The sequence below is a fragment of the Microcaecilia unicolor genome, chromosome 1 (assembly GCF_901765095.1).
Source record: "Microcaecilia unicolor chromosome 1, aMicUni1.1, whole genome shotgun sequence".
In the NCBI taxonomy this organism is placed as follows: domain Eukaryota; kingdom Metazoa; phylum Chordata; class Amphibia; order Gymnophiona; family Siphonopidae; genus Microcaecilia; species Microcaecilia unicolor.
Genome location: NC_044031.1, coordinates 483,021,464 through 483,039,027, shown reverse-complemented (window position 1 = coordinate 483,039,027; position 17,564 = coordinate 483,021,464). Strand labels below are relative to the sequence as shown.

General features: G+C 47.7%; 1 protein-coding gene across 2 annotated transcripts in view; it reads left to right on the top strand.

Moving 5' to 3' along the window:
• The first annotated feature begins 661 nt into the window (after positions 1-661).
• NOL4 (nucleolar protein 4) overlaps positions 662-17,564 on the top strand; it is a 382,191-nt gene continuing 365,288 nt past the window's right edge. Inside the window, exon 1 of one of the 2 annotated variants that reach the window (XM_030213991.1) lies at positions 662-805. In XM_030213991.1, the coding sequence (XP_030069851.1) occupies positions 734-805 (72 nt within the window). In that variant the 5' untranslated portion in view covers positions 662-733. The remainder of the gene's footprint in view (positions 806-17,564) is intronic. The other variant, XM_030213980.1, reaches the window with a different exon arrangement.

The following is a 17,564-nucleotide window of genomic DNA, read 5'->3' as shown; positions in this document are numbered from 1 at the left end:
TCAACAGCCCTGTCCTAGTTAGTCTTCATGCTACTAGTAATACAGAGCTTTCCAAGACCTGTCACATTGACCCAGAGGCTAATTGTGTTCTTGGGATATCCATAGTTAATATGCATTAGGTAAATTTGCATATACTGTACCTGCTCTCCAGTGTGTGCAGATCTATCTCATGCATGTTTAGAAAGCCCTGCAGTAGTTCTCACATTCACCATTGGGATTGTCACAGTGATTTCACAGTTACATGTTGGTTTTTGGTTCTGCTCAGCAAACTCACACTTGAGAATACAATATTTAAAATCACAGCTATGTACTTTTATATGGAAATGTTGCTGAAAATATGATGAGAATGGGATAACAACTGAATACTTTTTTCCTGGTTTGTACATCAGGTCAGCGACCCTATTTTTCAGAACAAACAGCAGCCTTCACATTTGCCCAGTTATACAGAACCATTCTAAAGTGATCCTGGGAAAGTTTTTGTAATTTGTTCATTAACTTGTCATGTACTCTTTCTGGGTTGATCAATTTCACTTCCTACTAGAAGAAGGAACTTTATCTTATCAGATTTCACCAAAGGGGGATGTTTTAGATGATGATTATAATTTGTGTTCGTCCTCTGTTCCATGTTATCTTTTTTTTTTTTTTTTTGCAGGATGGAGTAGTAGGTGTAGATGAGAAACTGTCTTTAAGGAGGGTGGCTGTAGTGGAAGATTTCTTTGACATTATCTATTCCATGCACGTTGAAACTGGACCTAATGGAGAACAAATCAGAAAACATGCTGGACAAAAAAGAACTTACAAAGCTGTAAGTATTTAAAAAAATGTGTGTTTGTATGTGTGTGTGTGTATATATATATATATATATTTTTTTTTTTAAATCATTTTTATTAGCAGTAACTCCTTTGTTAGTTACAGGTTTGCAACCAAACTCCTACAGTATATTTTGCAATAGTTACAGTCACTTGCAAGTTTTCTTATTTTCTTTTCCATCCCCACCTGCCTCCCAAACCCCATCCTCTCCCTTCCTCTTCCCCTCTCAACCACCCTTCCCTCCCATTCTTTTCCTGCCAATACAACAATCACATTACTAAGCCCTCACCCACTCTTTCCCCTAACCTCCTCCCCGCTTCCCTATTCCCCCTTCTTTGTGACACAGCAGTATGTATATATGTATATGTATATATATATAATAAAAAAATATATATAAGAAAATTCAATTAAACTCACCATAAAAAAATCTGTATATAATTTGAGTTTGATTTTAATATCTTACTGCACATTTATGTGTTCTGCTGTCCATCTGCTGTGCAAATTACCTCTTTAAATTTCCTTATCCTGCTAGACCAGTCCACACTAGTGGGTTATTTTTATTTATTTATAAAATGTGTAATCCTCATCATCTATCATCTGCCTCCCAACTAGCAAATGGAGGCAGAAGACACTAAGTTTTAGTGATATCATCACCATTATAAGGATTGGTGCACTCCTGAAACACTCCAGTATTTTCTACCTCCAGCAAATGGATGTAGTCTGAATTGGTGCAGCAGCTTGGGTAAGCAGCGGGACTAAGCCTTGGATCATGATCCAGGTGCCTGGACAGGCCTTTAGCTTGGAATAGGCTCTCAGAAAAGGTCCATAGACATTTCCTTAATTGAGTGCTGGGCTGGTGATTCTCAGAGTCAGGTGTGGACTAAGGCTCTCCCTGGTGGGCATTGTCTTAGCCAGTGCGGTAAACACAGGGTCCAGAAATGGTGGGGTGTGGTAAGTAAGGATACTTGTGCAGGGGCTCCACAGTTCTACCTCCTTGTGCTTGTGTTGCATCCCTCCTTCATGTATGCTGGTTCCTCAGAAAAAAACAAGAGTAAACATAAAAGAGCCTCCAAACAGAGGTACCTGCACAGAAGGACTGCTGGCATGAGCTTTGAGGCAGTGTGTGTGAGGGCCAGAGAGATGGTTCACAACAACACACATGGTGGTAAGGGACTGTATACATGTGCACAGAGAGGTTGCTGCCACTTCAGCACCTGAGACAAGAGGAAAGCGAGTTACGTCTCTGGCATTTTTTGCCCTATCTGTGATGGTGAAACGGCAAGGTAGTCATTGATATACAGCCTTTCTGTGGTATTTTGCAACTACATTCAAAGCGGTTTACATATATACAGGTACTTATTTTTGTACCTGGGGCAATGGAGGGTTAAGTGACTTGCTCACAGTCACAAGGAGCTGCAGTGGGAATCGAACCCAGTTCCCCAGGATCAGTCAGTCAGTCATGGAGGTCAGTCAGGCTGTGACCTTGAAGGACCATATGTCTTCCATGTGGTGGGACCCGGTAGGGTGGGGTCGGTGGTCTTTAGGATGGTAGTGCTCACTGGGACCCCGGGGCATTTGCTTTCAGTACAAGAAGAGGTGTCCAGTGAGAGCTCCATGACTTTCCCAGTTCTGAGCCAGCGTATATGGCGGGAGATCTTCAGTTGTTTACAGCGAGCCCTAGCCTCTGTGCTGGCATCTTAGTGCCTGGGGAGGGGCAAGCAGAGGGCCATGTTTGGAACCCAGAGGGTAGAAGAGGCCTAGGGAGGAGTTGAAGAGTTGGAACCCAGGCCTTGACTCCAGGCAGGAGGAGGACTGGTTGGCTAAGGACAGTGAATGTACATAGTCTTTCTCCAAGGACAAGCAGCCCATAGGTTTCTCAGAAGTGGGTATTCTGCCAAAGGAGGGAGAGCTTCCATCCTTGCAGGTGGATAAATCCCTGGTAGTACATCTTTTCAGGTGGAGGAACTGTCATCCCTCATCTCCCAGGTGGTGTTGGCCTTTAGAATATGGAGGCACCTCTGAATGAGACCCATATTAAGATGAAATTTTGGAGGGCATATGGAGACAGGCAAGGTCTTTCCTCCTACATATAGTCTTGCAGAGGATGGTCCTAGACAAGTAGGACTACCTGGAGATCATGCTTAAGGGGACTAAGGTCATGGGCAAGCTATATTCATTGCCCAATGAGCAGCTGGATTAACTGTTCAAGCTTCTGTGATTAGATGCACTGTTGGTGGCATTTACAAAAAAAGTCAATCAGGTCAATAGTTAGCTGGTGGCAGAATTAGGCCCCGGTATTCAGTGCTGGGCTATATCTGGACACCGAAGTTGTATATATGGGGCTATACTAGTGTGTGCTGGCCACTGGGTCTTATGCAGGTCCTAACCATTATTTAGCTAGAACCAGCATAAGATACATATGTGGGCCTCGGCAGAACATTGACCAGAATCCACATAAGGAGAAGCAGGTGCTCTCACCACCTCTGAGTCCCCTCTTCACTCCCCTATTATCTGGATTCCCCCTCCCCCCACCTCTGAAGACAGGAAGCCCCTGATGAAGCTCCTCCCCACCCTTTGGCACCCGCTGGGCCTATCTTGGACATCCCTAGTGGTCTAGGGGGTCCTGTGGGCAGGAGCAATGCCCACTTGCTCTCGCCCTCCTGCTCGTAGGCATCACTTCTGCTCATAGAAATCACTCCTGTCTGTAGGATCCCCTATTCCACCAGGGATGGCCTACGTGGGTGGGGAGGAGGCCTTTTTCTGTCTGGTTCTGAACTAGTTCTTGAGACACACTTAGCCAGTCAGGTTTTCAGGGTCGTTGCAATGCATATGCATCAAATAGATTTGCATAGAATGGAGGTAGTGCACACATTTATTTCATGCATATTCACTGTATATATCCTGAAAACCTGACAGTCTAGATGTGTCCTGAGGACTGGGTTGAGAACCCATGGTCTAGACCATGACAGCTAGGATTTAATGCTAAAAATGTACAATAATTTATTTTGGCTGCAAAAATCCAATGAAGCGGTACAGTATAGGATGTGAAATTCTGTCACAAAAGAAAAGTAGGCTCTGAGGATGATCATGTCTGATAATCTTCAGGTGTTGATATGATATCAAAAGCCAGAAGGACACTTGAGTTTATAGGGAGAGAAATGGTCAGAAGGAAAAAGGAGGTATTAATGTCTTGTGTAATTCTGGAGATTGTACCTTCAAAAGAATATAAACTGGATGGAATCAGTTCAGAGGACAGCTGCTAAAATGCTCTTTAGTATATATCATTAAGCATATTAGGACAGACTTAAATGTTTAAGTATGTACACTTTGGAAGAAAGGTAGGATAGAGGAGATATGATAGAGACATTTAAATACTTCCAATATATTACACAGGAGATTGACCTCTTACAATTGAAAAGAATCTCTGGAATAAGAAGTCAAAGGATGAAGCAGTGGCGTAGCCAGAAGTCAATTTTTGGGTGGGCCAACAGGTTGGATGGGTGGGCACTAGATAGTGGTGTGCTGGTAAATGTTTAACAACAGGCTCTCTCCGCGGTCCACCTCTGCGGCCCCCCCCCCCCCCCCGTCCACCTTTGCACCTCCCCTCAAAATTGCAGAGCTGGCTATAGCCGGGGAGAGAGCCTGGGGGGGTGGGGGAGGCAATGCATTACTCTCTCCAGGAAAAAAAAAAACATTAAATGATCCCAGGTTCCAATCTAATTCATGTTTAATGTGGGATAAAATGCCATAAATAAGTAAATAAATATAAACTTTTAATGTTGAGCACCTGATTCTCAAAGTGGACATGTTCCAATCATTATAATGAAAATAAAATGATTTTTTTCTACCTTTGCTGTCTGGTGACTTTGTTTTTCTGATCATACTGGCCCAATATCTGATTCTGCTGCTATCTGTCCTCTTTACTCCGTTTCCAGGGCTTCCTTATTTCTTTACTTTCCGTCTTTCTTCTTCATTTCTTGCTCTGGGTCCTCCACAGACTTGACTGTCCAGTGGATCCAGCTTCTGCCTATTTTCTTCATCCATGTGCAATTTTCTCCTCTCTTCCTTTTCCCTCATCTCATCTCCTTCCTCACTCTTCCCTCCCCTCCATCCATGTCCAGCATTTCTTCTCTCTCCCTTCCCTCTCCTCCATCCATATCCAGCAGCCTCCTCTCTCCTGCCCTTCCCTCCATCCATCCATGTCCAGCAACCCTCCTCTGCCCTCCCCTCCATCCACCCATGTCCAGCAACCTTCCTCTCTCCTCTTCCCTCCCCTCCATCCACCCATGTCCAGCAACTCTCCTCTCCTCTCCCCTCCATCCATCCATACCCAACAATTCTCTTCTCTCCCCTGCCCCTGTCCATCCATCCCCAGCAATTCTGTTCTTGCCCCTGTCCCCTCCATCCATCCATTCCCAGCAATTCTCCTCTCTCCCCTGCCCCCCACCTCCATCCATCCATCCATCATCCCCAGCAATTCTCCTCTCTCCCCTGCCCCCCCACCTCCATCCATCCATCCATCCATCCATCCCCAGAAATTCTCCTCTCTCCCCTGCCCCCCACCTCCATCCATCCATCCCCAGCAATTCTCCTCTCTCCCCTGACCCCCACCTCCATCCATCCATCCATCCCCAGTGACTCTCCTCTCTCCCCTCCGCTCCCGCTCCCACCCATGTCCAGCGATTCTCCTTCACCCCCATGCATCCTTCCCTTCTATTCCATTCCACCTGCCCGCCCTCTCTCTGACGGCAGCGCTTCCCAGACACTGCCTACCGCCGCCACGATCGCACGATCTACCTCCTCCCTCCTCCCTCTCAACAGCAGTGGTAGCGATTCAAACACGCTACCTCCTGCTTCTAACCCGGAAGCGTCTCCTCTGCAGAGGAGACGCTTCCGGGTAAGAAGCAGGAGGCAGCGTGTTTGAATCGTGACGCTACCGCTGCTGTTGAGAGTGAGACAGAGGGAGGAGGTAGATCGTGCGATCGTGGCGGCGGTAGGCAGCGTCTGGGAAGCGCTGCCGTCAGAGAGAAGGAGGCAGATGCAGGATCAGCGCTGCCTGCTCCCTCCACTCCGCTGCTGGGTGGGCCTGAACCCAAACTGGGTGGGCCTAGGCCCATCCAGGCCCACCGGTGGCTACGCCCCTGGGATGAAGGTGAAAGAGTAGAATCAGGAGTAATGTACAGAAGTGGTCTTTATCTGCCATCATTGTTCAATGTTTCTATGCAATGTGTTCCTTGTTTCTTTCTCAAGGAGAGTGCAATTTGTATTGTTTTACTTGATTGTTTTTATATATACCGGTTTGGATGATTACTTGGGGAAGCAGCCTGTATATTTTATAAATTACCAAATATTTCATAATGACACAGCTAGGAATCATGTTCTACCATCTCTGGAAACTATCTATGTCAATGAAGATGTGGACAAGTTAAGTCTGTGATTTAGAGTATAGATTCAAAACTACATGTAGCAGTCCTAAAGTATGTGACACTTGAACCTGAGAACCTAGAAGAAGCTTCTAAGGCAGTAATTTTATGAAGAAGGCACCAACATATAGGCGCCAAGAACATGCAGAAGTTATCAAAATACATGTGTTTCTCAGAGGACAAGTAGGACATTACCTTCTCACATGTGGGTTACATCATCCAAGGAGTTCTTGTGCGGATGCTGCCTAGTGTTCTATTACTGCTAGAAGCCTTTATCAAACCCCCACCACACGAGTGCCTTCTTGCCTGCCCAACTTGTGTAGGACCCACAGTTTCATCTTTTCTGGGAGCAGTGAACATTCTCTTCATTAGCTGTAGCGCAGTTTTTCTCTTCAGAATTTTTTCCCTACCTTGCTCTTTATTTTTATTGTGAGTAGTACAGGACCCATTTTATTTCTTTTAGTATTTTTCCCTTTGTTTTCTTACTTTTGTTGGCCCTTCTAAGTTTTCTTAATTTTCCCATGGCTCACGGCCCCCTTAGGCCTGAACTCCCAGCCGGGTCTTCATTAAAAAAAACCCAAACATTATTTTAACAATTGAGCTATTTGATTTAGCTGTGGATATCTTCCTTGCGATGTCCCAGAAACCTTCCAGTGGGTTCAAATGGTGCACAGACTGTTCTAAGTCCATGTCTATGACTGTCCCACATGACAGATGCTTAATCTGTCTGGGCCCTGACCTTAAGTCCTTTCATTGTTCTCTTTGTACTTAAATGCAGAAGAGAACACAGAAAAGTCATGAGGCCTGTATGAAAGACTCTTTGGAATGCAGAAGTCCAGTCTATCAACATCGGCTTTGAAAGCATCATTCCCCGTGGTTTCAGGAGCTGCACTGGACCAAACATCGAGGAGGCCTCCCCCTGTCTCAGTGTCGGTCACTGGTAGTGCTTATTCAGGCTGAGCATTATTGGACCTGATAGCAAGGACTGAAGAGGATTCTGCATTGTCCTCGTAGGCACCAAAGGACTGGATTTAACTGCAGCACAAGATCTGACACTGTCCTTTCTGTACAGCAGCTCAAATCTGGCGTTGGATTTGCAGCAGTACAGGCTCACTTGTGGAGTCGGCGGCTGTATGAGCATTGGTGCAAATAGGTAATGTCCCCTGTTTGCATGCATTTGCGTGCTACTTGCGCAGATTGCAGCTGCGCTTGTTATTTGCAGCAGTAGGGGTCTTTCAGTATACTGTGCTGGTAAACACAGGCGCTAGTCCAACGCTAATGGCCTCTAGCGCCCGTGTTTACTTCTGAGCATCCGGCTGTCAGTGCTTTGAGGTGTATACTATCCAGTCTAGGTGATTTCCTATTCTTTCAGTTTCCCTATCACATCTTCCAAGTTTATAGAGATTTTGTTTCAGTTCCTCTGAATCGTCACCATTAAATACCATTTCTGGAGTGGGTAGCTCCCTTACATTTTCTTCATTAAGGACTACAGCATTCATGTGGAGGGGCATTTTCAAAGGACGTCCAAGTCAGAAAATGCATGTCCAACTATTGGCATCCCAAGAAATCACCCGATAACAGAAACAGAGCAATAAACATCCCAAGGCGTTCCAAAATCGTCACAGAAACATCCATAATTTGGACATTCCCAACACAGACATAGTTGTCTGAAGATAGTTGTCCATACATTGTAAAATAAATCATCCGTAGCCATACATAATAAGGATGACCAAATGCAAAAGCGGACATCTGCCGGAAGCGCTGCGAAGGCTGTGATGCGCTGGGACATCCAGTGTGTTGTGCACGTAGAACAGCATCCTCTACAGTCCATACAAAGAATAAAATGCCCACCAGGAGGGAGCCCAATTTTAGCTCTGAGGAGAGCAACCTCCTTGCAGTCCTGTGCATGATTCACAGGAGGCAGCTCTTCAGGCACCATCGAAGACTGCTCCCACATGAATCAACCATGCAGGTATGGAGGCACATCAGGCAGACCCTTGTAAGGTATCTGAAATGCAGTGCAGCCATGCACCCAGCATCAGTGACAGGCAATTAGTATACTTTCCCGGGGTCACCTTCATATTCAGAGTTGGTGGGATTGCTGTGAGGCTCTTCCCCTGTCACCATGGCTTCCATGTGCAGGACAGTCCAGAATATGTCCTCCAACCCCATATGGTATCCCCAGTATGGAAAGCTGAAATGATGGCCTGCACATATGAGAGCCCCCCCCCCCCCCCATCCCCAAACTCAGTCCTGCTGATCCACACCTACATATACATATGCATGTTAGCAGCAGGTCACAAATGCAGAGACTGTTACTATAAGCCCACATGTCATGACCGACTGTGCAGCACCACCTCCTTGCCACAGTGCATATGACAACAATAAAGAAGCAAGGCCCTCATGGATATAGTAACATAGTAGATGACGGCAGATAAAGACCTGTATGGTCCATTCAGTCTGCTCAACATGATAAACTCATAGTATAAGGTATGATATATATATTTTATCCTGATTTGTCCTTGCCATTTTCAGGGCACAGGCCGCAGAAGTCTGCCCAGCACTGGCCTTGTTCTTCAGTTACGGGAGCCAAATCTGTCCAGCCATGATCAGGCACAAACCGTAGACGTCTGCCCAATACTGGCTTCACTTCTCAGTTACTGGTATGAATGCTCCAATCCATCCACAATCATCATGTGCAGACTGCTCAACTAAGGCCAGCCAAGACCTGTGGATTTGCAGTGACTGCATACTCTCCAGCAACCTCCCAAAATGGCTGACCTGTGCTGTCACAGCCTGTCTGAGGAGCATAGCAAAACATGTCATACAGGAACCTAGTCTATAAAGCAAAGAAGGGACACTACATGAACCCTGTCCTCTCAAAACTTGTGTTTTCCAGACCAGATGTGCCGAGACCTGGAGGTGCTAAGGCGGTGCTTTCAGGCACATATGCCGAGAACAGTGGCTTCTCATCTAGTGCATCAGGCAGTGCTTGGCAGTGGAAGGTGAGTAAAAACTACCTTGAATCACAATAATAGCCATCTCCTGGAGTTATGAATGTGTGTGCAGTAACCCTCAACACAGTGTGACCGTAATCCCCACATACACACATTGTTAAGACATATAATGGGCAGAGGGATGGGATGTGGCCCAGCACCCTTCAGTGCTCAAAATCAAAGCACTGAACATATATGGATGAACAATATAGATACATATCACATGGCAGAAGCTATTGCAGGGAAAGGAATCATAAGAAGCTGCAGTGGAAATTGAATCCGGTTCCCCTCTGAGCCCACAGCCCTAACCCCTAGGCCACACCTCACTCATACCTTACAATGTAGCGTTCATGGAGGACAGAAAAGGGTCCACAGAAGGCCATCACATTGCAGGCAGAAGTCTGTTAGTCACCCTGTAAAATATCTAGCCATTACACCTTGCACTGTTGTCAGTATGAGCCATTAAACTTCCAAATAGATAGGTTTACCCCCACTATAACCAAAGAACAGGTTTGGAGGAATACTGCCCCTCCCCCAAGAGCATGTCCCTTTGCTAGACAAAACATTAGGTACATGATTCATGGGGTTGTTTCCATGCACTGGCATCCCTAAGCTACCTGAACGACTAACTATGGTGATTCCACTTCAGTATCCTCCCAAACATAGGTATCTCACCTCCAGTCTAATATTGTGACTGAATCAAGGAGGCATGGAAGAGCAAATAACTTCTGGTGACCCCTCCCAGTGATCTGTAGGCCCCATATCTGATTACCCAGCACATCAGGATCCTAGGCAGTACCTGTTACCATATCACCATCACTAGTACAGAATATGTGCACTTCACATCCAGGCCAGTGGCTGCCCACTCCAGCACCCCTATACCTGTATGTTGGTTAACCTCACATGGGAGAAACATTCACAATACTATGTCTCCACTGTCCCTTTTCATGGCATATCTTTAGTCATAAACATCATTGATGTCTCCCAGCTCCCACCACACAGCCCCTAACTGTTGAGGCACCTGCATAGTGCTAGCTGGCGGCACTGGCATGCTGGCCAAGTTGCTCCTTGCAGCCCTGGCTGTAAATGTTTATACTGAGGCACCTGGTCTAAGTAACGTATGTGCAGAGAAATCATCTCCCTCAATGCACTCTCATGCATCGATTCATGACACACATGGCACGTTCCTCCTAGGAAATTGTGGCCTAATGTCTATGTATAATGTGTGCAACTGAAATGTGCTTCTTGTTCACACACAATTATCCATTCGGCATGTAATGGAGGCAGGCAGGAGGGAGAAGGATCTACTGAGGAGGAGGAGGACATGGAACTGGAAAGCTCTGAAGGGGGGGGGGGGGGGGAGGAGAAGGAGGACACAGAGCTGGAAAGCCATGGGGGGGGGGGGGGGGGACAGGTGAGGTAGAAGATGGACAGGTTATACAGGCACTGAATGAGGTGCCTCAACCTCAGGAGCAGGAGGGAGAAGAGCCTGTGGAGCCACCTGTGGTGGAAGAGCTGGTGCTCTGGGAGGTTCCAGAGTCACTTACCCTGGAGCCCATGCAATATATGGAACCAATACACCCTCAGCCACAGGAGGAAATTGATTTATACACGGACATGCCTTCCCTGGAGGACCTGGGCAAGGAGGAGCAAGGCACCCAGGTATCCCACCAGGAGCCACCAATGTCACAACTGAGCCCCCACAGGCTCCATCGCCAGAGGGCACAGCAGCAAAACATCTCCAGGGGAAGTTACAGCTTTGGAGGCACCCATGGCAGCCACTCTGGCTGAGGTCCTGAAGCATGTCATGGAAATTCACTGTTACACGTAGCAGGGGCTCCCCAGAATAGAGTGGGCATTCCTGCACCTAGTTACAGAGGTGTGGATGCTGTAAGAGCAGTATCAAAGGCCACAGTGAGTCTCTGAAAGCCACAGAGGGGCTAAACTGTCCATACTCTGATCAATAGGGCTAGAACGTGCAGTCTGTTGTGCCATGCTGGGAGGGCACAACAGTGTTCTCATATTGAGAGAGTAAAATGTTTTCTCCGAGGACAAGCAGGCTGCTTGTTCTGACACTTGGGTCGACGTCCACGTCGGCCCAGGATCGGAAGTTTTGCTAGCCAAAATCTCAAAAATCTTCCAGAGTCTTCTGGCGCGCAGTGCACATGCGCGGACCGGTTTCCCGCCCGTAGCACGAGAAATAACCTCAGTGTATTTTTTTCTCCGCGTCTGAGGTGACATGTTGGTTTTTTTCTGCTGTATTCCTCTCGGCCCAGGAAAGAGTCTGAGCTCGATTGCTTCTTTTTTCTTCTTTTTTTGGTCCGCTTATACAAAATTCTAAAAACAACCTCCCCTCCCCCCCCAAAAAAGTAGAGTAGTTCCCTTTATTTTCTTAGTTTTAGTCACTAGGTTTAAGTTTCTTTTCTTTTCGTCGCGGCCGTCTTTTGTTTCCCCTTTTTGTGCCTTTTTAATTGGCACAATCGCGTCCTTTGATTTTGCAGACACCGTTTTTCCGTCCATGTTATCGAGGACACCCAGCGGCTTTAAGCGTTATACTTGGTGCAGCCGGACCATCTCGGGTACCGACCCCCAAGCGTGGAGTCTCCAGTGCCTTGGGCCCGATCATCTATCAGCTGCTTGAAAGCTGTGTCCTTTGATGAAAAAACGGACCCAAGTGTCTCGGGAGGCTGAACGAGAAAAGCTTTTTGTGGATCGGTCTGGTCCTTCGAAGGCGGCATTGGCATCGGTACTGAGGTCAGCGGCATTGACGTAGAGGGAAGCATCGACTTCGAGAGCACAGGTAATGGCTGCCGAACGACCACATCGTGCTGGGAGCAGCGAGGCGTCAAGTGGGTCTCTACCTGTCTCGAGGCCTACTGCTATGTAGGCCCCCGGGGACCGCCCTTTGTTGGATCCGGCCCCGAGGAGGCGTGAGGATTCCATGTCCTCCTCTTCGGTACCGAGGCGTCTCGATGGCGGGCATCGAGCGAAGGCTAAGAAGCACTGTCATCGATCTCCTTCCATGCGCGGTACTGGTAGCTCCGGGGAGCCGAGGGCTTCGGCACCTGAGAAGCGTCATCGCCGAGAGGATTGCTCACCCTCTATACAGGAGGTGCCGATGCGTCGGTCTTCTGGCAGCCTGGTACCGGCTATTGAGCCCCCACAGATTCTACCACCGGCCCCGTAGCCTTTTCTGATGGCGGCTCTCGACGAGCGCATCAGGAACCTTCTTCCAGAGCTTCTGGAGGGATTGCTGCTCCAGTATACTTTGGTGCCAGGGATGCTTGCGCCTCTGTTGAAGCGGCATCTGGTCCTTCGCCTGTGGTGAGGTCCCCGACCTCGGTGCCATTTGCGGCATCGGCGTCGGCTGCCACCCGGGTCGACTGTCCTTTGACGTCAGCGGAGGAAGCTTTGTCGCAGTCCAGGCAGGGGTCGACTTCTTGACATCTCACTCGAGGTCGTCGTTCCTCGATATCGAGACAGGCTCGGGTTTGGGCTGCTCTTAGAGAGCTTTTGTCCGATACCGAGGATGAGCGTTCGTGGGAGGAAGAGGAAGATCCCAGATACTTTTCTGAAGAAGAGTCCAATGGGGTCCCCTCTGATCCTACTCTGCCCATTGAGAGAAGATTGTCTCCGCCTGAGAGTCTTTCTTTTTCCTCCTTTGTCCGGAAAATGTCTAAGGATATTCCCTTCCCTATGGAGGTTGTGGATGAGCCCAGGGCCGAGATGCTCGAGGTTTTGGATTATCCTTCTCCACCTACAGAGGTTGCAACGGCTCCTTTGCATAACACACTCCAGGAATTTCTTTTGCGAAACTGGTCGTTCCCTCTCTCTAATCCAGTGGTCCCCAAAAAAGCTGAGTCCCAGTACAGAGTCCATGGAGAGCCGGTAATGGTGAAGTCTCAGTTACCTCACGATTCCATGGTGGTGGATTCTGCTCTCAAGAGAGCCAAGAGTACTAGGGACTATGCCTCGGCACTTCCAAGGAGAGAGCCCGACCTTGGATTCTTTTGGGAGGAAGACATATCAGGCCACTATGCTCGCAGCCAAGATTCAGACATACCAGCTCTACACGAGCATCCACTTGTGGAACTCGGTGAGGCAACTGTCTTGTCTTTTGTTGGTGAGCCCTTAGGCCCCGCAAGGCCCGACGGACCTCAGAGGACAGCCGTGCAACCCTGACTCTTCACCCGAGGCGGCCGCTGTTCACCAAGGGTTGAGCCCCCAGCTGCAGGCGGCCAGCAGGACTGCTGGAACCACGGGGTTGTCGGACTGACCTGGCTAGCAATTAACAAGCTCAGTCTTAGGATAGCGGCTAGCAAGGGCGGCTAGCAATCCTGTAGATAATATCAGCACAGTCTCGGATAGCGGCTAGCAAGGCGGCTAGCAATCCTGGAGATTCTCAGCACAGTCTTTGGATAGCGGCTAGCAAGGCGGCTAGCAATCCTGGAGAATCTCAGCACAGTCTTTGGATAGCGGCTAGCAAGGCGGCTAGCAATCCTGGAGAATCTGGCTAGCAATCCTGGAGATTCTCAGCACAGTCTTTGGATAGCGGCTAGCAAGGCGGCTAGCAATCCTGGAGATTCTCAGCACAGTCTTTGGATAGCGGCTAGCAAGGCGGCTAGCAATCCTGGAGAATCTCAGCACAGTCTTTGGATAGCGGCTAGCAAGGCGGCTAGCAATCCTGGAGAATCTGGCTAGCAATCCTGGAGATTCTCAGCACAGTCTTTGGATAGCGGCTAGCAAGGCGGCTAGCAATCCTGGAGATTCTCAGCACAGTCTTTGGATAGCGGCTACGGAAACAGAACTGGAAGCGAAGTGTCAGCTTAGCTTCCTCCTTTAAATATTGAGCCTTAATAGCCACCCCGCCTTCGTGGAAGCAGACCACCAATCCGGCCCCGGGAGTCGGCAGAGCCCCCTGGATTGGTGCTGCCCAACCTCCCAGGTGGAGCCACTGCCTCGGCCCTCCAATCCGGTGCCTGGTGGGCGGAGCTCCGGCTCGGGAGCGCGGAAGACCCTGGTGCCCGCAGACCAGCGCCGCCATCTTGAGCGGCGCGAAGCTTGCCTCCACACCTGGCGATAGCGGGGCCGCTGGTCGCCGACCGCCGGTCTCGGGCCGACCCGCCACAACGCCCACCTCCACCCCGGAGCCCCCGGAACGCCACTCCGCCCCGCGGAGGCCGTTGACTCCCGCCCCTCACGACGGGAGAGCAGGTAGGAGCGCGGCGGGACGCGACAGTATCCCCCCCGGATGATCCCTTTCTCCTGGGACCCGGTTTGAGAGGAAAACGTGCATGGAAGGTTCTTACCAAGTCCGGGGCATGAACGTTGGTAGCTAGTTCCCAGGAGTTGTCTTCGGAACCGAAATGCTTCCAAGATAGCAGGTAGTACAGCTTGCCCCGCCGCCTCTTGGAGTCCAGAATGTCCTCAACTTCATACTCCGGATCGGGGTCCGCCTCCGGAACGACTGTCTCATAAATTGCAGCATTGGTTGGGTCTGCCGATCCAGTGGGATCTGGGTGTTTTTCTCTTTAATAAACATGTGCCATGTTTATCCAAATATCGAGTGCTTTTGGTGAAACTTGCTTTAAATGCTGCCAGATTAATAGTTTTAGTTCAAGCACATACACATTCAGTGAACACACTTAGGAGACCTGTGATGCTTAATGGCTTGAAGTTACAACCGCTACATTTAATGTTGTTTGTTTAAGGTGTGGCCACGTTCAGACCTTTGCCTTTATTGACGCTTGAGGAATGGCATTTACATTGTATTGCTCAAAATATTACTGAGGTCTCTAATATATTTAGTTTTGCTCAACAGTTTTTGATTCCTTTTTTAAGGAGGAACATTTTGTTTTTATATCATATTATTTCTCTTTTCAGGATCTTTGGAGTTATAGAGATGTCAGATTAACAGTGGCAGTATGCTGGAAGATGGAATCAACTCCATTTTTAGTAAAGTGGCTGAATAAACTTTTGTATATCTGCAATATAAAACAGTTAATTGTACTGCTCAGACATACATGACTAAATTCTGTATATGGTGCCAAAAAATCAGCGCCGATAAAAATTAGCACTAAGTACTATAAATGGTGCTCAGAGTTGGGTGCTGTTTATAGATTAGTGTTTGGAGCCGGGATCTGTGCTGAACTTTGGGCACAAGGATTCACACCAACTGCAACCTGGTGTAAATTCTCGTGGTTAAATTAGGCACGGATCTCCCTTATTCTGTAACTGTGTGCAAATTCCAGTAGTGCTCCTGATCTGCCCATGCTCTTCCCATGGCCATGCCCCATTTTTTGATCCCAGCACCTAAAGGTGTGTGCAAAAATTAAAATTAATGCCAATTAGTGCTGATAATTGATTATTAGTGCCCAATTATTGACGCTAATTGGCTTGTCAATTAAATTGCATGTGCAAATTGGGTGCACAACCAAATTTCTGCACATAATTTTGAGCACCATATATAGAATTAGGGTGATGTATAAGTGAGAATGGATTTGGGGTCCCTTTTTGTCCCACTGTTCACAGTGCTATGCTATTGCTCTTGAAATGGCGATAACTGGTTTTTCACATATCTTGAGATACGCCACTCCTGTTTACTATCTGAGATGGGGATGGGAGTAAAGTAGGAATTATATCAGTCTGCTGTTATGGTTTTTTTGGGGGGAGGATGGGAGGGGGATTTTACTGGTTATTGGGGGAGGGGAGAAGAAACAATGTTTAAATGACTAGCGACTGTGTTTTCTGATATTTACGCTTCTGCTGTATCCCGTGTTTTAAGTGTTACTTTGATCTGGTTATTGATTTGGTGTATGTAGCAATTTTGCTTAAAATGCAATAATGCTTTATGTTTTCATACCTTTGCCTGGAATATTAATAAAGATCTCTTTTAAAAAAGGTGCTTTGCTGATAGAAGTGTTAACTTGAATGCTACCATACTATACTACTACTTATCAGCAATGCATTAAAGGGCAGCAGGTAGAAACCAATACCCTCCCAGCCCTCTGATAGCCCCTTCCCACAGTCCACTGACAAGGGCACATTAACTTCCTATTCCCTGATGGCCCTCTCCTTATTTTTTTTGTTTTGTTACATTTGTACCCTGCGCTTTCCCACTCATGGCAGGCTCAATGCGGCGTACATATTGTATACAGGTACTTATTTCTACCTGGGGCAATGGAGGGTAAGTGACTTGCCCAGAGTCCCCTATCAGTATTACAATGAGACTACCATTAGGGTTTAGAGATGTCATTTTGAACCTGGGCCAGCGATGGGGTAGGATCATCTGCAAATTGCTCCTGCCCCTTACTAGACACCAGAGATCCCTAGTAAGAGCCAGGGGAGTGGTTGTTAGGAGATAGAGAGCTCTTGAACCATTGTCAGGAGGGGCTGATAGGATGTTCTTAAAGCTATGTCAAGTAGTGGTAGGTGTGTCTTCTCTGAGGACATGCAGGCCTATAATTCTCACAGATGGGTAACGTGGGTCCACGGTGCTGGTCTGGAGCTTGTAACAAGCTTAAAAATAGGTCTTTGAGCATGAGACACACTCCACCGCTTATGTGAGAGTGCCTTCCAGCCGGCTGTGAAAGCACGAAACCAGCAGTTCTCTTTTTTCCGTGGTGAGGAGAGGATGCGTTCGTTGTCCACTCCTCACAGCTGGTTCATCTTTGGTATGTTTGTGCCTTCCTTTTTCTTTTTTAAATGGGTTACCTTATTTTATTCCTTCCCTCTATATTATTGTAGATTATTTTTGCCTTGTTTCTAAGTTTTCTTTGTTTTACTGTGCTTACTAGGCTGCATATAGGCCTGAGTTCTGGTTGGGTTTTTCCCTTTTCTGGTGCTTTTCCCTTTGTTTAGCACCATTGAGTGATTTGAATTGACCACTGATGTTTTTCCTTCCATGTCATTGAAGGTTCCCAGTGGCTTCAGGCCCTTCACTTGATGCAACAGGACCATCTCTGGCATGGATACCCATTCTTGGTACCTACAGTGTTTGGGGCTTGATCATACGCCTGCAAACTGTATTCTCTGTATTCGTATAAAGAAGAGAACACAGTAGGCCAGAGAGGCTCAGAAAGAAAAGATTTTTGGAGCCAGGTCTGGAGCCTTGACATCGGTGTCGGCATCAGTGTCTTCGGTATCAACATAGGCATTGGGTGCATTAGTCCATATGGCTGAGAGACCCAAGCATCAAGTGGGTCTCCACCTGCCTCAATGCTCGCCACTACGCAAGCCCCCCGGGACCGATCAGCGTCGGATCCGACCCCAAGGTTACTACCACTACTGCTACTACTTATCATTTTTATAGCTCTACTAGACATATGCAGTACTG